This window comes from Salmo salar, chromosome ssa21 (assembly GCF_905237065.1).
Source record: "Salmo salar chromosome ssa21, Ssal_v3.1, whole genome shotgun sequence".
Taxonomy (NCBI): domain Eukaryota; kingdom Metazoa; phylum Chordata; class Actinopteri; order Salmoniformes; family Salmonidae; genus Salmo; species Salmo salar.
This window is the reverse complement of record NC_059462.1, coordinates 43,476,219-43,499,386: the sequence shown is the minus strand read 5'-3', so window position 1 is coordinate 43,499,386 and position 23,168 is coordinate 43,476,219. Positions and strand designations below refer to the sequence as shown.

General features: G+C 45.0%; 2 protein-coding genes across 2 annotated transcripts; one reads left to right on the top strand and one right to left on the bottom strand.

Annotated features, from left to right (window-relative positions):
* The first annotated feature begins 536 nt into the window (after positions 1-536).
* LOC106582379 (cyclin-Y-like protein 1) lies at positions 537-15,712 on the top strand. Its single transcript, XM_014165438.2, has 10 exons — positions 537-2,063; positions 5,368-5,448; positions 5,732-5,775; positions 7,626-7,726; positions 7,819-7,854; positions 8,010-8,061; positions 8,867-8,986; positions 11,399-11,565; positions 14,802-14,964; positions 15,120-15,712. The coding sequence occupies exons 1-10, from the start codon at positions 1,907-1,909 to the stop codon at positions 15,234-15,236; spliced, it is 1,038 nt and encodes a 345-aa protein (XP_014020913.1). The 5' UTR covers positions 537-1,906; the 3' UTR covers positions 15,237-15,712.
* A 96-nt stretch (positions 15,713-15,808) lies between these two features.
* Positions 15,809-20,697, bottom strand: LOC106582378 (frizzled-5). Its single transcript, XM_014165437.2, has one exon. It carries the CDS (start codon positions 19,612-19,614, stop codon positions 17,779-17,781), a length of 1,836 nt encoding a protein of 611 aa, XP_014020912.2. The 5' UTR covers positions 19,615-20,697; the 3' UTR covers positions 15,809-17,778.
* Positions 20,698-23,168: the final 2,471 nt, after the last annotated feature.

Genomic DNA, 23,168 nt, shown 5'->3' with positions numbered 1-23,168 from the left:
ATCATTAAAACGTATACAAAACAAAATGTCTAAAACATGTATTCCCTACATGTCTGTATTTTAATTGCTATAATGTGGATTTGTATTATTATTATTTTTGAACTCTTCCTTATTTATTTGTGGAATCCCTCTGGCTGTTCTGTTTTTTGAGTTTTGCATGTTACTGTTTAATAATAAAAATAATAAAAATAAAATAAAGGTATTTTAAAACGGCTGCATTGGACCTTTAAGAATAATTTAGGTACAGTCCTCTCCATGGTTTTTGTCCAATCAAATGTACGATTAACCAAGAGGTTGTCTCTCTATGGGTGGATGATTGACATGTACATAGAGCAATGAGAGAAGGACACTCTTGATTTGTTAAAGACCAATAGGGATGAAGATGTATGTACTGAATGTAGTTATTGGTCAGTTATTGGTCGTGTTTCAACCAATTCCCATCGAAACATTCCCCTTTGTTTTGAGTAATTTATGGTTCTGTAAGTGGGTGGGTCAACTCTGCGTGCCAGATGTGCGTTCAGTTCGCTTGAACGTTTGCTACGTTACGGAACGGTTTGTACTGAACGAATCGTTTCCCCAAAACGTTCGTGTACGTTCTTGAACAGACTTTGAGGATCGTTTGCTCACGTTTGGTGGGTGTGGCGAGGTGTGGCTTGAAGCAATGAGTGACGAATTTGCGAATTTAAAGGGCAGTGGCCATACTGACCGCGTTTCCCAACTCTCCCCGTCAACTGGTCGTTCAGTACGATCGTCACTTGTTACCACTCCGAGAAACCACTCCTATTTTGACAATTTATCTTCTTATAATGTGATTTTAAACTGAATTCTAACCTTATACCTAACCCTAAATTAAGATTTAAGTGTGATTGTATTTATTTATGAATTGTTTTTCTATAGCCACATGTTCCGTTCAATTGAACGTTCCAAAACGTAAGGACGTACTGAACGCAGCCCAGGCAGCGGTGTGTTCGGAGCTGATGGCGGTGGCGGCGGGTAGCGGACCGCAGAACTGGCCGGTGGAGAGGAGGGGATAACCTAGGTTCTTTACTCCACAAATTGTGAGATCGAAAATTAACTTCGACAAGGCTTGACCAAATTACATTCACTAAATGATTTGAAACTCTCCGGCTTTGATTTCTTTATCAAGCGGGTAGCTACGTTAGTGTAGGCCTCAAGCCTCGGATAAAGTTGTCGTCTGATCCTGGGATTGGGAATCAAAGAAAGATCTCTCACGCCAGTCCCATCTCGGACAATTCGGAATCCCTGTTCGGAAACTATTGGGGACCCATGCTTGGAAGAACTAGCTAGTGGCATATGAGTGGAGCCGTTTTTTTTAATGATTGTTTAAACGGCAGCCCCGGAGGCGTTGATGCATATTGGTAAAGTTATTAAAGGGACGAGCTAACTAGTTAATCGCCCTACAGAAGGTGTTCCATTGCTGCTAGCTAGCTGATTTAGCTAGCAAAGGAATGCCGAGTGGATGAATGGGCAACCGCTTGTAATGCTCGGATTTAAACAGCTGCTTGATGACCTCAGTGTTACAAATAATTAGTTTCGTTAGTTAGCAACCTTGTAAATAATAGAGTATAGAACACTCGAACAAACATCCATTTTTATTTTTGCTGTGCAGCCAGCAATCTGATTCATGGTGCGGACGGAGCTCACACTCAGATGGCCAGGAGTGCAATTTATTGACATTACTGGTCAGCAATTTAGTTGATCATTTACGTGTTTCTCTCATCTCTGTTTTAATTCTAGACGTGTTGTTTTAAATCCTAGGACGTGTAGCTGAATCATAGGCTTATGTAATGTATTGGTATGTAGCTTTACTGCTACATATCTGGCATCCTTGATTTGAAGGAACTTTGCACTACTTAAATAGTGTTGAGGTTATCCCTGGTTTGGAATGGGGAATACGGTTTCATGCTGCGTGTCGCCCGAGGGGAGCCCAAAGCTACCAAGGCAACCGGTGGACCGCCACGAAGACTACCAAATAATTACAGACGTGAGTGACGACACCGGCCCGTACCTGCAACACATCAGCGACAGAGAGGTCCCAGACGGTAGGTGTCACACACCCGAGAGCATAGCTAAGATTGGACATATTTATAGAATGTGACTAGTTACTAGAAAGACAGAACCGGTAGGGGTCTGTCCTGTGTTTGGTTGGTTTCCTCCAAATCTACAATATCATTGGCTGTGGTGGTTGCAGCAGTAGAGATGCAGTACTAAAATATACAACATCCGTTTAGTCTTTTTAACACACTTTTTCTCATACACCTCTCTCTGAGGCCTGTAGCCAACTGAATTACAGGCAAATACGGTTAGGTGAGGTGAGGCTGTCAATTGGGAAGGAGGGGTATTTGATCTATAGCCCCCTGGTGTCCTGCCCCTCCCTCTCAGCAGGGTTGATGTTGTTGGTTGTTTACAGCTTTTTACTACTGTTGATTTTAGGCCCTGCATGGTGTTGCACCCCTGGGGTAAAACCACACACACACACTTCCTGTTGCTGCAACACCAGGCATTATGCACTCATCCATGTAGACCCCCATTGACTGAGAGCAGAGGAGCTCAGACTGGTGTTGCCACCATCATTGATCTCAGTGATAAGGGCATTCCACAGTACCAGCCCAACTATCTCAGCCAAATCAAATTGTATGTCACGCGCCGAATACAACAGGTGTAGACTTTACCGTGATACGCTTACTTACAAGCCCTTCCCCAGCAATGCAGAGTTTAAAAAGTAAGACAAAATTATCAAAAAAGGAAATGGTAACACAATAAAATAACAAAACTATAAACAAGGAGTACCAGTACCGAGTCAATGTGCAGGGGTAGGAGGTAATTGAGGTAATATGTACATATAGTTAAGTTTAAAAGTGACTAGGCAATCATTACAGTTGCCATACCAAGCCAGTCAAGATGCTCTCGATGGTGCAGTTATATAACATTTTAAGGATCTGGGGACCATGAGACATTTTTTTTTTTCAGCCTCCTGAGGGGGAAGAGGTGTTGTCGTGCCCTCTTCAAATCAAAGTTGATTGGTCGCGTACATTTTGTGACGTGTTTGTTTGTAAAATTGCACGACTGAGCTCTTCTGCAAAAATGTCAATTAATGCTAGATTTATTGAGTTATCTCAGATTAATTCTGACTTTTGAGGAAGTGTATATTGGCTACGGCGTCTCAAAATGGACAAACAGTACTATTGCCTCTTTATTTTTTTTTAATTTTTTTTCAAGTAAAGGTCTTTCAAGGGAATATGCCAGCACATTCGTTCGGTTGGGCTAAGCGAGTTGGGCTAAGCGCCAGCTGAACTGAAGCATGCTGACGCCTTAACATGCCAACCAGGCCTCGCCCACCCTTAGTGCTGCAAGGTATTTCCTCGGCAGGAAGACTCCAGTCCAGGGAAAGGCCAGGGAGTGATTGATGGAGGTTGGTGGAGGAAGGAGAGTGGAGCTGTGTAGCTGGGAAGGGGAGCTGAGGCTCCATCTTACCTAGGCTGGAGTAATCACATGATGGTGTCTGACAGACTCATCTTAGTGGATCTGATAGGCTGAAGAACTTTGTGTGTCGCACCATGGTTTGTGTTGTAAAAGACTGTTTGGTTCGGTAGCATGTCTGCCTGTCTGCAGATGGGTTGGCATGACTGCTCCCACTTCCTGTTTCTCTGCGTGCTGGCCAGTGTGGGAGGGGTGTAGAGTGAGGACAGTGTTTTCCACAGAGACCCCAGACAAAGGTCTCCTTGTTGCCCCCTCCCTGCCAGTCCCATACCACCATCCCCACCCCCTGCCACAGAGCCACAGCCTGAGTGGGCAGGGGGCACACACTGCCAAGCCAACCCGTCTGGCCTCGCATCCCCCTGGCCCTGCCTGCCACGTCTGATCCAGACCAGGGGCACCCAATCCCAGACAGAGGTAGTTGTTAATACATTAGGGTAGGATGAGGATGTCTAACAGCTGAACCTGGCCATTGAGCCTGTAATGTGGTGTGGTTGCAAACGAGATCATCAAATTCATCTGCATCATTAGTATGCGATGCTCCTGCTGTCCAAGTGTGTTTTGTTAAATAGCCTGGCTGCTGTACACACATTTGTTTCATTTCATTCACTTACTCACTCATTCATCCATCTAACTGAGTAAAAGTAGGGCTGGAAGTTGCCAGGGACCTCACGATACAATATTATCACCATCCGTAGCTGCCGATATGTAACTGTGGAAAAAGTCAAGGGCTCGGAATACTTTCCAAATGCACTGTAACTGTATCCATTTTCCCCATCACTAGGTACTGTCATAGCATGCCTTCCTTCAGGTACTGCAGCACAGGGATAGTTCAAATGGTTGAGTGACGTCCTGCACTGGACGGTACGTTATAGAACGGGTTGTGCTGATTGGTTGATATGCTGGAGTTCTGGGACAACTCCCACAAAATACAATTTCTTGTTAATGTCATAATTCCACTGTCTGTAGCCCAGGCAGGAAATTCATAACCTTCATCTCCCTCGTGGGGAGAGTCTCCACATTTTTCCATGCTACTATTTGGTTTGCAACAGTTGGGGGTTATAAACCTAGCTGTCTGCCTCTGACCTGGGCAACAATGTATCATTTTACAAATGCGATATCTCCCGTGCCAGCAGAGGCAAGCACTGGCTGTCACCAAGCAGCACCAGGACCATAGCTAGTTTTCCCACTCCTGTACCATCAATGGAAACGTCTCTGTTAACATCACCAACTAGCTTGGTTAGCTCAGACTCACCAACCATAATAGTTGTTGCCTATGTAGGCCTATTGGATAATTATTAAATCATTCATTATCGAAGTTGTTGTCTCATCATTGAATATCTGCTAGCTAGCTACATGCTAATGACTTGTTTAGCATAGCGAAGTCGAATGAATAGAGAGATTAGAACGAACGACTGGGTCAACAAGAGAAAATGACTAAGAAGACCAGCCCACTTGGGTAGCAAACTTTAGAATGTAAAAACAAATTTACTCATTAAAATGTTTTTAATTAATATTTTCATAAATATGTTGGCAACATATTACCTTCAAACGCTGGAATTATCATGTGATAACTTCGCCTCAGAACAGCCCTTGTCGGGAGTTGTCACGATAATTCCCGGGTTGTCAGGCATTATTGCTTAGTTTCAGTAAGCTACAGGTCACTGTTCTGTCTGTCAAGTCTCATTTTCCTCTCACCGGCTTCAAGTCAACATACTCACCTCAGGTGAACTAAGGTAGTTTACCCCCTAAACAGGTGGTTTTCTGGATCACTAACCTTCCAAGTTAGGTTCTTCTGTTTCTTAGTCTGTGTCATTACCCTGGTTGTCTCCTTTGTTTCTAATGGTCAGCGGTGTCTTTGTGTTCCAGAACTGGCCCAGGAGTCCAACCCATCAGACCATGCCCGAGCCAGCACCATCTTCCTCTGCAAGTCCCAGACAGACAGCGAATGTAAGTACTCTACCCTGGTCACATCACACAGGAGTAATGATCATGATGCCATGTCAGCCAATACGGCACACGTCTCAAACTCTCGTCTTACGCACTTTAGCTACTTGGTACGGTGGTAACTCACACTGTCTCTGCTCTAGCAAGCTATGTAGAGAGATGCTACTGTAAGTGACTCTGATATGGCTTTCTCTTAAGCACAATGTGACTCAGTACCGTTCCTCATTATTTTCAACATGACTGTTTTGTCTGGGTCTGTAACGGCCTGTTTTCTTTTTCCTTCCAGTGCGAGACAAGAGGAAAAGCAATCACATAAACCATGTTAGTCATGTAAGTATTTCAATACCAAGTTTTAATTTTGTGTTAACCAACAATAATGAATTGTGTGTGACTACTGTGTGGGCATGCATGTGAGAGTTGGGTTGTGAGAATACATCTATAATCTCATACTTTCCTCGTAACTTGGGTCACTGGAGGACAATTTGGGTCACGGGAGGGTGGTCAGTTTGTCTTGGGTCTCGAGCTGAAACAGGTTAAAGAACCCCTGCTCTAGAGGAGAACACCAAGCTCATGCATATGCAAATGTAACTCTGACCATCACACCTTATTGGTCAGCTCTTATAGGATGTAGCCCTTCTACTGGTTGAAAAGGGCAGATTGGGACACTAAATTGGAAAACAGTGGCTGTACAGTAACATGCTATACATGACGTCAGAGCTCAGAGTCTCCGCCTCACTGCTCTCTGACAGCCGTTCTGAAACACCACACCACAGGAAGTTGCCCCCAATCCTTCCCTCTAATTGGACAATGTTTGCACATTTTTGGTTGTTTGAGTGAGGGAAATGCTGTAAATTACGAGGACTCGATGTATTTTGAAAGATGAGATGTTGAAGATTATAATCAATACCCCTTTATTTCATAAAAGGAAGCCAAACATCCTCAAGTCCAAATGTGTACTTCACATTTCCATATCATAAAACTCATGTGATATACAGTGTGAAGGTTCATGATCACGATGTTTGATGTATAGTTACAAGATGACATGGCGTTATACCCTGGGTTGTCCTGAACAGAAAGAGACAATGTTTGTTGTATTGTGAAGGAAATGTTCAATATTTTTCTTATGTTGCACCTACCCCAAATTTTCCAAGAATATTCTTATGTTACTGATTGTATCCAGAGTATTTTCAGATTTCATTATCAACAAATGTGGCGACAGGTACAGTATATGTAAAATGCACACCAAATCAACGGTATAATGTGTTGGATTCAGTCTTGTCAGGTGAACTGTTGTCCTCACCTTTCCTCTAATAATTTCCCATAATCCCCAAACTCTTCCCTTTTAATTGCTGCCATGGTTATTCTTTTTTTATTTAACCTTTATTTAACTCGGCAAGTTTGTTAAGAACCAATTCTTATTTACAATGACGGCCAACCACGGCCAAACCCGGACGACGTTTGGCCAATTGTGCGCCGCCCTATGGGACTCCCAATCACGGTTGGATGTGATACAGCCTGGATTCGAACCAAGGACTGTAGTGACGCCTCTTGCACTGAGATGCAGTGCCTCAGACCGCTGCACCACTCGGGATACCATATGCTTTCTATAATTCTTCTGTAAGAAACATTTCAATTTAGCCCTTTAGGTCAGTTCCCAGGAGTAAGTAGTTAAGCAGAGGGTTGGCTGGGGTTATGGCTGCCTTCTTTAACACCAACCTCTAATAATATAGCCCCATTGTGGAAACCAGCTAAGTGCCAAGACCTTTTGACCTGGTCAAATAAAAGGCAGGGCTGTGTTCCCCTTGCCTGCTACCCTACTGTGTGTGTGTTCATGTTGACCACAATAGAACAGTCTGTAACCGCTGTGGTGTCCTGTCAGCTAGAAGACAGATAAAGAGGAGACCTGGTATGAATGTTTAGCGGGTGTCCACCCTCAACTCCATCTCATTCTCTCTGTATTATAGGGCAACAGCCCTGACCCAAGACTACATAGCCCAGTTTAGCCACATTACAAACCAAACCTTTTACCTTGGAAATAGTTCATGACCCAGGAGTGACTTATTGGTGATGTCATTATTTGGCTAAGGCTAACATTAGCATCCAGTACCTCAGAAGGATTGGGTTCAACAGGACCCACATTAGCAGCGGCTGACTTCCATGTCTCACATTTCATTTTGCAGACCTCTCCTGGCCCTCTCTCTAAGAAGTACAGTTCCTGTTCCACCATCTTTATAGATGACAGCACGGTCAGCCAGCCTAACTTGAAAAGCACAATTAAATGGTGGGTAGCCACTACCTTCATATATGCACACACACAGGAAACCTTTCTAGTTGAACTCTGGCCTAATGAATTCTGTCTGTCTTGTTTTCCAGTGTTACATTAGCAATATACTACCACATTAAAAACAGGTGAGTGGCAGTGTTTTGACTTGTTCAGTTTGAGTATGCACAGGTATTACTTTTAATGGGGGATCAGAAGGTGCCCTTGAGGCCTGGCAGAATGTCTGTATTGGACAGTATTTGGCTCATAGTGGAGGCCTCCTCTCTGTTCCTCTCTCTCTCAGGGACTCAGACAGGTCACTGGACATTTTTGATGAGAAGATGCATCCCTTATCGGTGAGTGGTCGGTTCAATTTGACCATAATCCACTCAGGGTTTACAGGAAGTGAATAGCTGTTGTGTGTTTACAGGAAGTGAATAGCTGTTGTGTGTTTACAGGAAGTGAATAGCTGTTGTGTGTTTACAGGAAGTGAATAGCTGTTGTGTGTTTACAGGAAGTGAATAGCTGTTATGTATTCCAAAGACGTGCTGCTAATACAGGTTTACATCAAAACAGAGGTCTGCAGAAGATGTGGCAGTATTGGTTTCTCAGCCCTTGTCTACATCAATATCTGGCATCAGCCAGCCTCCTCACTCCCTTCTAGACCTTACGCTGCAACTTGATATGCCCCATAGCCAAGCATAGCACATATCACTGCTCTTAGCTTCAACTTCAGCATAGCACACACCACTGCTCTTAGCTTCAACTTCAGCATAGCACACACCACTGCTCTTGGCTTCAACTTCAGCATAGCACACACCACTGCTCTTATCTTCAACTTCAGCATAGCACACACCACTGCTCTTAGCTTCAACTTCAGCATAGCACACACCACTGCTCTTAGCTTCAACTTCAGCATAGCACACACCACTGCTCTTAGCTTCAACTTCAGCATAGCACACACCACTGCAGGAGGAATGAGGAAGTTAGTTTAGCTCTGGTAGGAAAGTCAACATAAAACCATTAGGAAATTGAGAAATTACTTAAAATTTTCCTTATCTTGTTGAGGGTAGTCTTTTATGTGCTATTCAAGACATGAATGTGTGTTTTGTGTTGTCTCTGGGCTGGTATGTGTTGTCTAACACTGTCTTCTCCCTGCAGAGAGAACAGGTCCCTGACAACTACTCTGTTATGGACCCTGAGCACAAACTCATCTACCGCTTTGTCAGAACTCTGTTCAGCGCTGCACAGCTCACTGCAGAGTGTGCCATCGTCACCTTGGTGAGGAGTCCAGTCAGCAACCATCAAAACACATACAGTTGAAGTCAGAAGTTTACATACAGCCAAATACATTTAAACTCAGTTTTTCACAATTCCTGACATTTAATCCTAGTAAAAATTCCCTGTCTTAGGTCAGTTAGGATCACCACTTTATTTTAAGAATGTGAAATGTCAGAATAATAGTAGAGAGATTTATCTTTTTCAGCTTTTATTTATTTCATCACATTCCCAGTGGGTCAGAAGTTTACATACACTCACATTAGTATTTGGTAGCATTGCCTTTAAATTGTTTAACTTGGGTCAAACGTTTCAGGCAGCCTTCCACAAGCTTCCCACAATAAGTTGGGTGAATTTTGGCCCATTCCTCCTGACAGGTTTGTGGGCCTCCTTGCTCGCACACGCTTTTTCAGTTCCGCCCACATATTTTCTATAGGATTGAGGTCAGGGCTTTGTGATGGCCACTCCAATACCTTGACTTTGTTGTCCTTAAGCCATTTTGCCACAACCTTGGAAGTATGCTTGGGGGGTCATTGTCTATTTGGAAGACCCATTTGCGACCAAGCTTTAACTTCCTGACTGATGTTAATTCAATATATCCACATACTTTTCCTGCCTCATGATGCCATCTATTTTTTGAAGTGCACCAATCCATCCTGCAGCAAAGCACCCCCACAACATGATGCTGCCACCCAGTGCTTCATGGTTGGGATGGTGTTCTTCGGCTTGCAAGCCTCCCCCTTTTTCCTCCAAACATAACGATGGTCATTATTGACAAACAGTTCTATTTTTGTTTCATCAGACCAGAGGACATTTCTCCAAAAAGTACAATCTTTGTCCCCATGTGCATTTGCAAACCGTAGTCTGGCTTTTTTATGGCGGTTTTGGAGCAGTGGCTTCTTCCTTGCTGAGCGGCCTTTCAGGTTATGTCGATATAGGACTTGTTTTACTGTGGATATAGATACTTTTGTACCTGTTTCCTCCAGCATCTTCACAAGGTCCTTTGTTGTTGTTCTGGGATTGATTTGCACTTTTCGCACCAAAGTACGTTCATCTGTAGGAGACAGAACACGTCTCCTTCCTGAGCGGTATGACGGCTGCGTGGTCCCATGGTGTTTATACTTGCATACTATTGTTTGTACAGATGAATGTGGTACCTTCAGGCGTTTGGAAATTGCTCCCAAGGATGAACCAGACTTGTGGAGGTCTACAATTTTTTGGCTGATTTCTTTAGATTTTCCCATGATGTCAAGCAAAGAGGCACTGAGTTTGAAGGTAGGCCTTGAAATACATCCACAGGTGCACCTCCAATTGACTCAAATGATGTCAATTAGCCTATCAGAAGCTTCTAAAGCCATGACATCATTTTCTGGAATTTTCCAAGCTGTTTAAAGGCACAGTCAACTTAGTGTATGTAAACTTCTGACCCACTAGAATTGTGATGCAGTGAAATAATCTGTCTGTAAACAATTGTTGGAAAAATTACTTGTGTCATACACAAAGTAGATGTCCTAACCGACTTGCCAAAACTATAGTTTGTTAACAAGAAATTTGTGGAGTGGTTGAAAAATGAGTTTTAATGACTCCAACCTAAGTGTATGTAATCTTCCGACTTCAACTGTGCCTGTATTGAAGCTCAGTTGGTAGAGCATGACGCTTGTAATGCCAGGGGAATGGGTTTGATTCCTGGGACCACCCATACGTAAAATGTACGCACGCGTGACTAAGTCGCTTTGGATGAAAGCGTCTGCTAAATGTCATTTATTCTTAAAATGTACTGTATTGTGGGGTTGTATTAACCTACATGATACGCTAGAATACATCTGCACTAACTCGCCACCAGGGGGCAGCAGAGTAATAGAAACCATTGACGAAGCACAGCAAGTACATTTAAAAAATGTTTTTTTATTTAACTGGGCAAGTCAGTTAAGAACAAATTCTTTACAATGACGGCCTACCCTGGCCAAACCGAAACATGGACCATGCTGGGCCAATTGTGTGCCGCCCTATGGGACTCCCAATCACAGCCGGTAGTGATACGGCCTGGAATCGAACCAGGGTTTGTAGTGATGCCTCTAGCACTGAGATGCAGTGCCTTAAGCCGCTGCGCCACTCGAGCCCAAGTGAACAGAGCCTAGTTTCAATTTAAACAGACAGTAGACCTGCATTTGATTAATACAATATGATTGGTCCTAATATATCAAGCATGCCTTATTTCCTCGCCTCCAACCATAACAAAGTACTATTTCTCACTTGTCTGTGTGTGTATGTGTGTATATATATATATATATCTCTCTCAATAACATGCCCTTTTCCCTACTGGTTTCCTATGTTGGGCACATCACATTTCTGAATGGAAATAACCACCTGAGGTTTGTCAGCACACGATCAGTTTAAGACTCTAACCTTCACCAGGTGTACCTGGAGCGTCTGCTGACCTACGCTGAGATAGACATCTGTCCGTGCAACTGGAAGCGTATCGTACTGGGCGCCATCCTGCTGGCGTCTAAGGTGTGGGACGACCAGGCCGTGTGGAACGTAGACTACTGCCAGATCCTCAAAGACATCACTGTGGAGGACATGTGAGTGGACAGGACACACACACACTCAAGATACACCTTTCTCACTATTGTGCCAACCTAAACTGTACTCTAATGTTCAGCTTCAGATATGTTCTTTTCACTTTGAGGGCGGAGGCGGATTGGTAGTGATTTGATTGGTAGTGATTTGAGGGCGGATTGGTAGTGATTTGATTGGTAGTGATTTGAGGGCGGATTGGTAGTGATTTGATTGGTAGTGATTTGAGGGCGGATTGGTAGTGATTTGAGGGCGGATTGGTAGTGATTTGAGGGCGGATTGGTAGTGATTTGAGGGCGGATTGGTAGTGATTTGATTGGTAGTGATTTGATTGGTAGTGATTTGAGGGCGGATTGGTAGTGATTTGATTGGTAGTGATTTGATTGGTAGGGATTTGAGGGCGGATTGGTAGTGATTTGATTGGTAGTGATTTGAGGGCGGATTGGTAGTGATTTGAGGGCGGATTGGTAGTGATTTGATTGGTAGTGATTTGAGGGTGGATTGGTAGTGATTTGATTGGTAGTGATTTGATTGGTAGGGATTTGAGGGCGGATTGGTAGTGATTTGATTGGTAGTGATTTGAGGGGGGATTGGTAGTGATTTGAGGGGGATTGGTAGTGATTTGAGGGGGGATTGGTAGTGATTTGAGGGGGATTGGTAGTGATTTGAGGGGGATTGGTAGTGATTTGAGGGCGGATTGGTAGTGATTTGATTGGTAGTGATTTGAGGGCGGATTGGTAGTGATTTGAGGGGGGATTGGTAGTGATTTGATTGGTAGTGATTTGAGGGCGGATTGGTAGTGATTTGATTGGTAGTGATTTGAGGGGGGATTGGTAGTGATTTGAGGGGGATTGGTAGGGATTTGATTGGTAGTGATTTGAGGGCGGATTGGTAGTGATTTGGATTGGTAGTGATTTGAGGGCGGATTGGTAGTGATTTGATTGGTAGTGATTTGAGGGGGGATTGGTAGTGATTTGAGGGGGGATTGGTAGGGATTTGATTGGTAGTGATTTGAGGGCGGATTGGTAGTGATTTGATTGGTAGTGATTTGAGGGCGGATTGGTAGTGATTTGATTGGTAGTGATTTGAGGGGGGATTGGTAGTGATTTGAGGGCGGATTGGTAGTGATTTGATTGGTAGTGATTTGAGGGGGATTGGTAGTGATTTGAGGGGGATTGGTAGTGATTTGAGAGGGGGATTGGTAGGGATTTGAGGGGGATTGGTAGTGATTTGATTGGTAGTGATTTGATTGGTAGTGATTTGAGGGCGGATTGGTAGTGATTTGATTGGTAGTGATTTGAGGGGATTGGTAGGGATTTGAGGGCGGGTTGGTAGGGATTTGAGGGCGGGTTGGTAGTTATTTGAGGGCGGATTGGTAGTTATTTGAGGGCGGATTGGTAGGGATTTGATTGGTAGTGATTTGAGGGGGATTGGTAGTGATTTGAGGGGGGATTGGTAGTGATTTGAGGGGGATTGGTAGGGATTTGATTGGTAGGGATTTGATTGGTAGTGATTTGATTGGTAGGGATTTGAGGGTGGATTGGTAGTGATTTGATTGGTAGTGATTTGAGGGCGGATTGGTAGGGATTTGAGGGGGATTGGTAGGGATTTGAGGGGGATTGGTAGGGATTTGAGGGGGATTGGTAGGGATTTGATTGGTAGTGATTTGAGGGGATTGGTAGTGATTTGAGGGGATTGGTAGTGATTTGATTGGTAGTGATTTGAGGGGCGGATTGGTAGGGATTTGAGGGCGGATTGGTAGGGATTTGAGGGGGATTGGTAGTGATTTGAGGGGGATTGGTAGTGATTTGGGGGGATTGGTAGTGATTTGAGGGGGGATTGGTAGTGATTTGAGGGGGGATTGGTAGGGATTTGAGGGGGGATTGGTAGTGATTTGAGGGGGGATTGGTAGGGATTTGAGGGGGGATTGGTAGTGATTTTGAAGGCGGAGAACAGACGTAGACTGGAGCCTTCTTCCCCCCCTGGTCTGAAGTCTATAGACTGGTACAGCTGTCCAGTCTCTAGCTCTCATCAGGGCTGTGTGAGATGAGGACCCTGCTTTGGGCACCAAGGGAGTGAAGACTAGGCCCAGAGAGAGGGACATTGAGGGAGGTGGAGTACTGGTTGTGTACAGGAGGCTATCTCCAAGCCATCAGTAGGCTCCTTTCTGAACTACTGGCTTAAATTCAGGTAGCTTTTTGAGTGGGCTGGGGTTGACTGTTGTTTCTTAAGTTAGTTTGTTGTTTCAGTGTGTACATGTGTCAAATAAGGGGTGCTTATATTTGTCCTGTTTCACACATGACAGTGTATTATGAAATGTTTTTTGTTGCATATCCCAACTCCTCCTCAGACACCCTCAGAGTGGGGTCACGTCCAGGGTCAGCCATTATCAACGGCGACCAAGGAGAAATGGTGGTTAAGTGCCTTGCTCAAGGGCAGATCGACATTTAAAAAATGTTTTTTATATCTAGTCAGAATTCCAGAGCTAACTAATGTTACTGGCCCAATGCTCTGGGCTACCTGCCACCCTGTGTGTGTGAGTCCATGTCCCTCCCCCTCTTCTTTCGATTTGCAGTCTACTGTCCTGTCTTTGTGAGCTGGGGAGTCTGGAGTGGCTCTCATCTCTCCTACATAATGGCAGAAGCCCTCACACACTCCATTAGTTGCCCTGGGAGACCAGCCTTCCAACACACACCCTCCAGCCACCCTGGCCCTCTCATGTCTCCTCTCCCACAAAGCATCCTGGATGCTGTCTCCGTGGTGACTGGCATGCAGCTCTTTTATTGTGGTGGTGATGAGGATGAGGCGAATCTGTTCAGGAGAGACATGAAGCGAGCCGTATGGGTCTTCATTGTAGTTAGAATGAATAGGCCAGCCCTCAGTTGCTCTAGTTTGTTGATTTTTTAATGTAATTCCTGTTTGTCCTTTTGAGTAATTACTTGAAAAATTATTTTAATAATAAACATTTTAATAAGATGGGTTGAATAGCACTCCTGCAGACATGCACCCTTCTCCTTGCTGCTGTAAGGGAAAGACAAGTGAAGTTTTTGCTTTTGGTTAGACTCTCGCCCTATGAGGGCTGGCCCGTGGTTGATGTTACCACTATCGTTGATCTAAGGTCTATTTGGCATTTCTCCCCTGCTCATTTTCAGGGTTGATCCTAGATCTGTGCCTGAGAGCAACTTTTTTTTTATTAGGAGTGTTTCTATTAACCTTGTTTAATCCGCTCTCCCTCCGTCAGGAACGAGATGGAGCGGCACTTCCTGGAGCTGCTGCAGTTCAACATCAATGTCCCGGCCAGTGTTTACGCCAAGTACTACTTTGACCTGCGCTCTCTGGCCGAGGACAACAACCTCCTCTTTCCCCTCGAGCCACTCAGCAACGAGAGGGCACAGAAACTGGAGGTAAGGTAGTGAAGGGTATGATGGAGCTTACAGGTAGCAGTAGAAGAAAAGATGGCAGCTGAGACGGAGAGCGAGACATGAATGGTCAAAAGGGAAGTGTTATTAACCAATGCATTAGGTATAAAGCCAATGAGCCTGTGTATTGTGTTGTCCAGGCCATCTCCAGACTGTGTGAAGACAAGTACAAGGACCTGAGCCGAGCGGCCATGAGGAGGTCCTTCAGCGCTGACAACCTGGTGGGCATCCGCCGCTCCAACGCTGTGCTCTCGTAGGCCAGCCACACTTCAGCGTTATGCTCTCATTAGTCAGCTGTCACTCCCAACACTGCTCTCTCATAGGACAGCCACAATGGTGGAGTTCATTTGGCATGGCCCTGTGCCCCAAGTTTGCTCATTTTAGACTTCCATTGGTCCTTAAGTGAAAAGTCCACCCGCCTGGAGCACTGAGCCATGCAAAATGAACTCCACCAATATCTGACCTCTACAGCCCAACCAACACCCCAGGATACCTGCCTCAAACCCTCTTACAAACCCAGCCCCTCTGAGAGACTGGTCGTAGCAGCACCATAGCCCCGGCTGTCCCGTCCCAGATCCTGAGTGCAAAATAACTTCTTCACTACATAGAAGGGGGGAAAATACTTTTTGTTTTTTTGCTTACTATGTAGGCTACTAGCTGTGAAATGTACCTGTTTTTAAATTGAAAATAAATTTGGAGATGGAGTATTTTAAATAAACAATCATGTAACAAATCAGTGGCTTTCATTGGAGTGGAGGTGAGAACATGCAAGTGTGGGAGCGGATTGTAAACATTTTACTTTAGACATCAAATGACGCATACTCAAACAGATTGGTCCACAGTTTAATTCTCTAGCAGTGAGAGCTAAATGAAACCAGAGTAGGGGAGAGCTGCATCTTCAGAAATATCTAGAAAAAAATCTCTCGTAAAATCTCAGCAATGAATTTGCCACATTGAATGTAGTACACACAGCTGCAGTCCAGACTAGTGAAGGACGCCAAAGCAGACTTACAAATGATGGGGTAGAACACTCACACTGAACGTCAGGAAACAGACTAATAAATTAGACACTGGAACATTTACACACTAGTCTGGTTAGAAAAACTCTGAAGCACAACAAAGTAGAAAGGCAGCAGCTGGACAAGGTTTTAGTTCACCCAGAGTTAACCATGTTCTAGTCTAGCAGTCCACCAGTTCCTACAGCCAGTATATCCCTTGTGAGAAGACAGTTTGATGTGTAGGCCTATGCCTGCTGGATGCCATTGAACAGAAATATTCTGACCATTTTGTAAACGTCTGACTCAATGTGAGTACTGACGCGGTCATTAAATGTATACAGAGCCATAGGTTACGTTTCCTCGGGTTCAGTGCAGTTTACAGGTGATCGAAACCTGTACATTCACCATTGGGTTGGTGTGAGCAGTTCCAGTGTGTACCACTAGGGGGTGTAACGCACCTGGAGGCCAGGTGCACTTTGGCCAATCCCTTCTCTTCTGGCCTGTGAGACTGATCAGACAAACAGGCAATAGTCCCTCCAAACCACTTTACATGGTCCATATCAAAACTATTCCAAAGCATTAAACTCCCTACAACTGCTATGTGTTTTATAGAGGCTACTTTTGACAATGATTTCTAACAGAAAATACTGGTTGAGAAAAAGAGGCCCTTGTTTACTGATATACTAGTAGGCTACACATCCATTTTCAGATGACCTCTGAAAGCTGATTTAACCATAGGTCCAGTCCAGAATCTGGTCAACAGTTGGGCTAGAGATTTTCATCCTGCTATTATACTGACCGGCTAGGGTGTTTACAGACCTGTCAGTCAACCAAACTAGATGTTACCGGGCAGAATAGGGCAAAGATTGTGTGTATTGGTACATACTGGATTAATTGAACTGGAGCAACATACAAACACATCCATACCACACATTTACTAGATTCATACTGAATAGTGATTCAAATCACTGGGATTGCAACAAAAAACATGAAATATTTTCTTCATTCTGTTCCTAGATTTGTTGTCACCCATTGAGGACCCAGTGTCCACACTGAATAATAAGAATGCCCCTGGATAATGGGGGCATTCTGGGTAAGCAAAATCCATAGTCTTTTATAGAGTATCATATATACAGGAATAAATAATGAGTCATCTAATGGTCCAGGTGGATAGGTTAATAAATCCATCCACAGTCTGATGAAAACAACTCCCTTTTTCCCCTCAGAGAATGTTCTAGTGCCCTCAAACTCAACTCTGGACCGCGAAGCCAGTGTCACTGCATTTGTGTCGTTGTTCCCCTCTAATCAGGGACTGATTTAGACCTGGGACACCAGGTGGGTGCAATTAATTATCAGGTAGAACAGAAAACCAGCAGGCTTCAAGCCTTGTAGGGTAAAAGTTGAATACTCCTGTGGGTCTGTTGAAGTAGTGGTACTTTGCCAAAGCAGCAATGAGTACCAGTTGTACCAAAGAGCTCATATTATACAAACGTCCCTACTCATTCAAAGAAATTCACATTGTGATTTCTCCGATATCCCTCTTCTGTTAAAAACACATTTGTTCCTGATCTATGTTCCATGAAAGGAGTCAGTGAGGCAGGGTTGTTGATAAATGTTGTATTTACAACCTGTGGAATGACTTGGTTATCTCCTGGTCGTCCTCTGACCCTTTTGCTTCCAGAGAACTGCTTTATCACATTCACCATCTTGTCCAACGTCAAGGTGAGGCCCGTTCTCACATATGACGGGGCTACCACTGGACACATGGCCTTAGGGGCTCCTCTACCCTCCAGGGTCCCATTCACACGTGTGAGGGCGGGGCAGGTTTGTGGTAGGACCCTGGTGGCAGAGCTGCCCCGGGGTGTCCCGTGAGGACCGTGCTGGCCTCGATGTACATGGAGGGGGGCACAGTGGGCTTGGAGACCCAACAGGGGCAGCAGCGAGCAGTGAACCTCCTCCAGGACTCCAGGGTCTTCCCAGACCAGATCCAAACCCCTGACGTGATGCCCACCACCAGACACATGAAGTACTTCAACATGAAGACGGCGTAATCAGGCCCCAGACCCAGCCTCTGTCTCTCAGCCTGACAGGAGCAGGATAGAGCCCGGTCCCAGCCAGGCCTGTAGTGCTGTTCGTACACCAGGCAGGCTACTACTATAGTAGCAGGAACGGTGTAGAGCACCGTAAACAACCCAATCCGGATCATCAGCTTCTCCAGTTTGTCCGTCTTGGTCCCTCCCTGTTTGATGATGCTGCGGATGCGGAACAGAGACACAAAGCCCGCTAGGAGGAACAGGGAGCCGGTGAAGAGGTAGACCACCAGGGGAGCTAACACAAACCCCCGCAGGCTCTCCAGACTCTGGTTCCCCACGTAGCAGATCCCCACCACCGGGTCTCCGTCCACAGAGCTCAGAGCGAGGACCGCGATGGACTTGACACTGGGAATCAGCCAGGCAGCCAAGTGGAAGTACTGGGAGTAGCCAGCGATTGCCTCATTGCCCCACTTCATGCCCGCGGCCAGGAACCAGGTGAGGGAGAGCACCACCCACCAGATGGAGCTGGACATGCTGAAGAAGTAGATGAGCAGGAAGACCAGGGTACACAGGGGTGGGCCGGTGGTGTCATACAGGATGTGCTGCTGGTCTCCGCTCCCAGCGCACGCCACCCTCTCGTGACCCGCCACTAGTCGTATAATGTAGCCCAGGGAGACAAAGAGATAGCAGGCAGCCAGGAAGATGATGGGTCTCTCAGGGTACTGGAAGCGCTCCATGTCGATGAGGAAGGTGGCCACGGTGGTCAGGGTGGAGACGAAGCACAGGATGGACCACAGGCCGATCCAGAAGGTGGTGAAGGTGCGTTCGTCCTGGGAGAAGTAAGGGTGGTGGCAGGGCTGGGCACAGTTATCCACAGGGCCAGTGTGGACACGGTTGTATAAGGGGTGGGCGTCTTTCTTGATGGGCACCAGAGGGTCCCGACAGCGGCAGTCCCGGTCACACTCCTGGGGGGCGGGGTGCTTGGGGGCGGGCTGCCTGCGGCGGGTGCCCTTGGGGGTGGGTTTGGGGAAGGGAGGGGAGAGGGTAGTGGTCTCGCTACTGTTCTGGTCCATACACAGAGTCTCGTCTCCCAGCTGAGGCAGCTGCTCACAGCTCATCCTCTCTGGCCACTCAAAACCATACTGGATCATGAGGGGGGAGCAGCCTCGCTTGGCCCGCTCACACACAGAGCGGCAGGGGGGCAGGGGCTTCTTGTAGTCCTGCAGACAGATAGGGGTGTACATGGAACACAGGAAGAAGAGCAAGTCTGGGGAGCAGCGGATGCGGACTAAGGGCCAGAACTGATGGACCTCCAGCCCCACCTCCTCCTGGGTGTCGTGGTTGAACTGGTTGGGCATGTAGGTGAGGTTGTACCCAATGCCCTTACACATGGGAACCGTGATGGGCTCGCACACTATGTCCTTGGAGGCAGCGTGCGCGAGCAGGGGCAGCTGGGAGAGGAGCAGCGCGAGCAGCCAGCGGACGACACCACACAGCGGGGGTTTGACTGTGGTCGCCATGGGGAAGTGGGATATTTCCGTAGAAAAATTACAGGAATTGCGTTGTGGACTTAGGTATTTTCTAAGCTCAGGCTTTCCTTTCATTTATGACTGCATCTCCGACATATGAAATCCCAGGAGAGCGTAATTGCTCCAGCAGCATGTTCACAGTCCTCTGTTCTATAAATCACAGACAAGTTTCATTCCAGACCGCAGGACGCGCATTCTCTTCCAACAGCATGAGCACCTTTCGAATGAACCATGGTGATTAGAAATGCAGCAGCCAAGATCCGAAAAACCCCGAAATAAAGTGCCACTGTTTTATCCAATAAATCTTGTGAGGATTTCGGGAAGATGGACTATGAACACCAAGCCGACCGAGGCTCTAAATAGGTTGCATTCAATTGAAAATCATTCACCAAGCTTTGCAATTACTTAAGTTGACAATTAATTTACACGTTCCTTGCATTTCGGCCACGCGTCAATAAATGTGGTAACTGTAACCACAGGCTTAAACAAGAAACTATTTTATATTCCTCCAGTTTGTATTCCGCGTGACAGGTGAAGTCGCCCGTGCGTTGAAAAGAGGAACCCTCTCACCGCGTCTCTCTGAACAATAAAAACACTTGGAAGCAAAACGGTTAGAAAAATAATCTCAATGTTTCTCTCCGCTATGGTGCCTAACACGTCCCGTGCGTTTCATTTAAAGTCCACATTCAAATCCAATAAAAACAGAATCCGCTCCTAATGCAGCCGCTCTCGGGGTCTGAACCTCGGGGTTGAAAACAGGTTTCGGATAAACGTCCACTTACGCTCCTCTCTCTCCAAAGTTTGGGAAACTCGTTGCGCTTTCCTTTGTCCAACCAAATGTATCATCACTTGGACAACCCCAGAGTCGTCTCATTGAAAACTTCAGCACTTGTTTTCCAAACTTATCTCCAATGATTGTAAGCAGGTATCGCTGTGTCTCGCTACACATCTCAAAGTGCTTGCCAAAATAACTCGCTCCGCTGCCCAAGAGGAAGAGCCCCCTCCTGCTGCAGAACGCCCACCTCATCCACAGCGCCAGCCCTCGAGCACTCAGTTCTATTGACCAAGGACTGTTTGGATAGCTTCACCACGCCTACTCGCACTCCGCCGCGCTCCGCCGCGCTCCTTGTACCTTTTGGACTAATCAGGACCTGAGTTTGAGCTACAACGTTGACCAAATCAGTTCATTTCTGGATTACCAAAATGTACCGGATGTGGAGGGACAGGTGGCGTTTAGAGACATTAACGCACCTGCACCTCAAGCTGTATACTGTATATGCACCGTGGATAAAATGAATAAAGAGAGTCAATGTAGGGACAAATGAAAGGTGGGGATCATATTGGAAAGTTTTTTCCGGGTTCCTGTACTGCATAGGTGTTTACCAGTGTAAACATTACCAATGTAATCCGTTAAAAAGTTACTAGTTAACTGTCCTAAATTGTAATCAGTAACGGAACTTTTGGATTACCCAAACTCAGTAACGTAATCTGATTACATTCTGTTACTTTTAGATTACTTTCCCCTTAAGAGGCATTAGAAGAAGACCAAAATGTATGTTACCAATTGAAAGACATCTGTGGCTCAGTTGGTAGAGCATGGTGTGTGCAACGCCAGGGTTGTGGGTTCGATTTCCACGGGGGGCCAGCACAAAAAAAATAAAACATAAAAAAAGGCATGAAAATGAAATGTATGTATTCACTACTGTAAGTCGCTCTGGATAAGAGCGTCTGCAAAATGTAAATCTATTGCAGGATAAATCAATGTTAAAGTTTCCATATATGGATAATACATTTTACTTTATGGGTTGGTTACATTTACATTTTTAGTCATTTAGCAGACGCTCTTATCCAGAGCGACTTACAGTGGTGAATGCATACATTTCATACATTTTTTTTTTTTTTTTCTGTGCTGGCCCCCCGTGGGAATCGAACCCACAACCCTGGTGTTGCAAACACCATGCTCTACCAACTGAGCTACAGGGAAGGCAATGTAGGCTACAGGGAAGGCAATGTGGTTATGTAGGCTTCTTCTAACCCATCACTTTCTACTACATATAATAATACAATTAAATTATATCTTTCCATTAAAAAACAAAGTCTATCAGAATTCCAGAAATATTGAAGTATAGATTAGCCAAATTGTTTTACCTGAGCATGACCCAGTGGCGATTTTAGCAAACAAAAAAAACAAAAATAATTATCCATGCCAGCAAAGCCACTATACAACACTAAACAATACATTAATTGCACTATAACGGTGACAAACGGTGCCCACAAACTGTTAGGGCCTACATAAAGCTGTCCCAACAGCAGTCCCAACAGCAGTCCCAACACCTTACCACTGCTACACCTGGCTCTCAGAGGAACCTTGTCTGGCAGCGATTCAGTCTCATTTACTGCCTTTTTAAAAAACATAGCCGATATGGCTGACTTGTTTAAACAAATGTGGTTTCTACTGACAATTGAGATGTACAAACTATGGCATAAGAGAACGATGAGTAGATAAGATGCAATCCGATTAAGACATTAATGAGCGAGCTAGGAAGGACGTTGTCAATATAACGATTTGTTCAGCACTTTTGAAATGTACAGCGACATAATTCAGAACATGGGCAGTTCTTACAGTATTCTCCCTGTACACCAAGTCAGAACCATAGGATAAATAACAGGGCCATATATGCAGACAATGAAAGCTCTTACAATATTCAATGATTGCATTTCTCTAAAACAGGCTATAGGCTAATTAAGAGGGAGAAAGGGACCATATTATTAGCATGAGGCACATGGGTTACTAACAGCTTACTACATAACATAGCAAGTAATGTTATTACTTTCTTAGCTACAGTATACATATCTCCATGGCATATTACATCATTTATGCAGCAACATTTTGGACTCACCTTGTGCTGTGCTCACTTCCTTCCAAACCACTCATTGATGAATTTGCAATTTCCAACTTGATGTGGATTGTTTATGTCTAATGGCACCGATATGTTTTATCTATAGTTTCTCTTCATTATTTATCTTCACATGACAAGGATTGAAAAGGATTTGCCAATAGATTGTAGACTTGATTCATGATGATGACTGCTAGCTAAGATTTTGAAAGTATGATGTTGACATGATCAGTCTAATCAAAGCTACTGTACATAAAACGTGATTAGACGTCATTCTGTGGCCAATGACCTTGAGCCTTCTTGGATGGGCACTTCTAATGTAACGCTATGTCAGCAGCCAAAGGGCTAGAATTTGCGAGGTCTCCCCTTACACTTCACAATGATGTAGTTTCCCTATGAGTGACAGAACACTCAGCCAATCACGGCGCAACGCTCCGCATTTTCCGCTGGCTGCCCCACCACCACAGAAAGCACTGAGCTAGAATGAAACACCTGCATTTTGGAGCTGCCTTACTCAAGAAAACACAAAAGAGACCATGTTTGTATGTGGCTTTATTAACTCAATGATATATACATATATATATTTTTACATTGTTTGCAAACTGGTATGTGACATGTATTAATGCCAAAATAAAAGCCGCACTTGTATTCCATAGGCTTGGATCCGCACTGCAGCAAGACCGCATTTTTCACTGGCTTCAAAACTGGTTTCAAAAACAATGATTGACAGAC

Excerpts from the sequence above, each read along its gene's own strand:
- LOC106582379 (XM_014165438.2), top strand. The coding sequence starts at position 1,907 with ATGGGGAATACGGTTTCATGCTGCGTGTCGCCCGAGGGGAGCCCAAAG. Across the intron at positions 5,449-5,731 it reads GTCCCAGACAGACAGCGAAT|TGCGAGACAAGAGGAAAAGC; the intron begins GTAAGTACTCTA and ends TTTTCCTTCCAG. Across the intron at positions 11,566-14,801 it reads GACATCACTGTGGAGGACAT|GAACGAGATGGAGCGGCACT; the intron begins GTGAGTGGACAG and ends TCCCTCCGTCAG.
- LOC106582378 (XM_014165437.2), bottom strand. The coding sequence starts at position 19,614 with ATGAAAGGAAAGCCTGAGCTTAGAAAATACCTAAGTCCACAACGCAAT.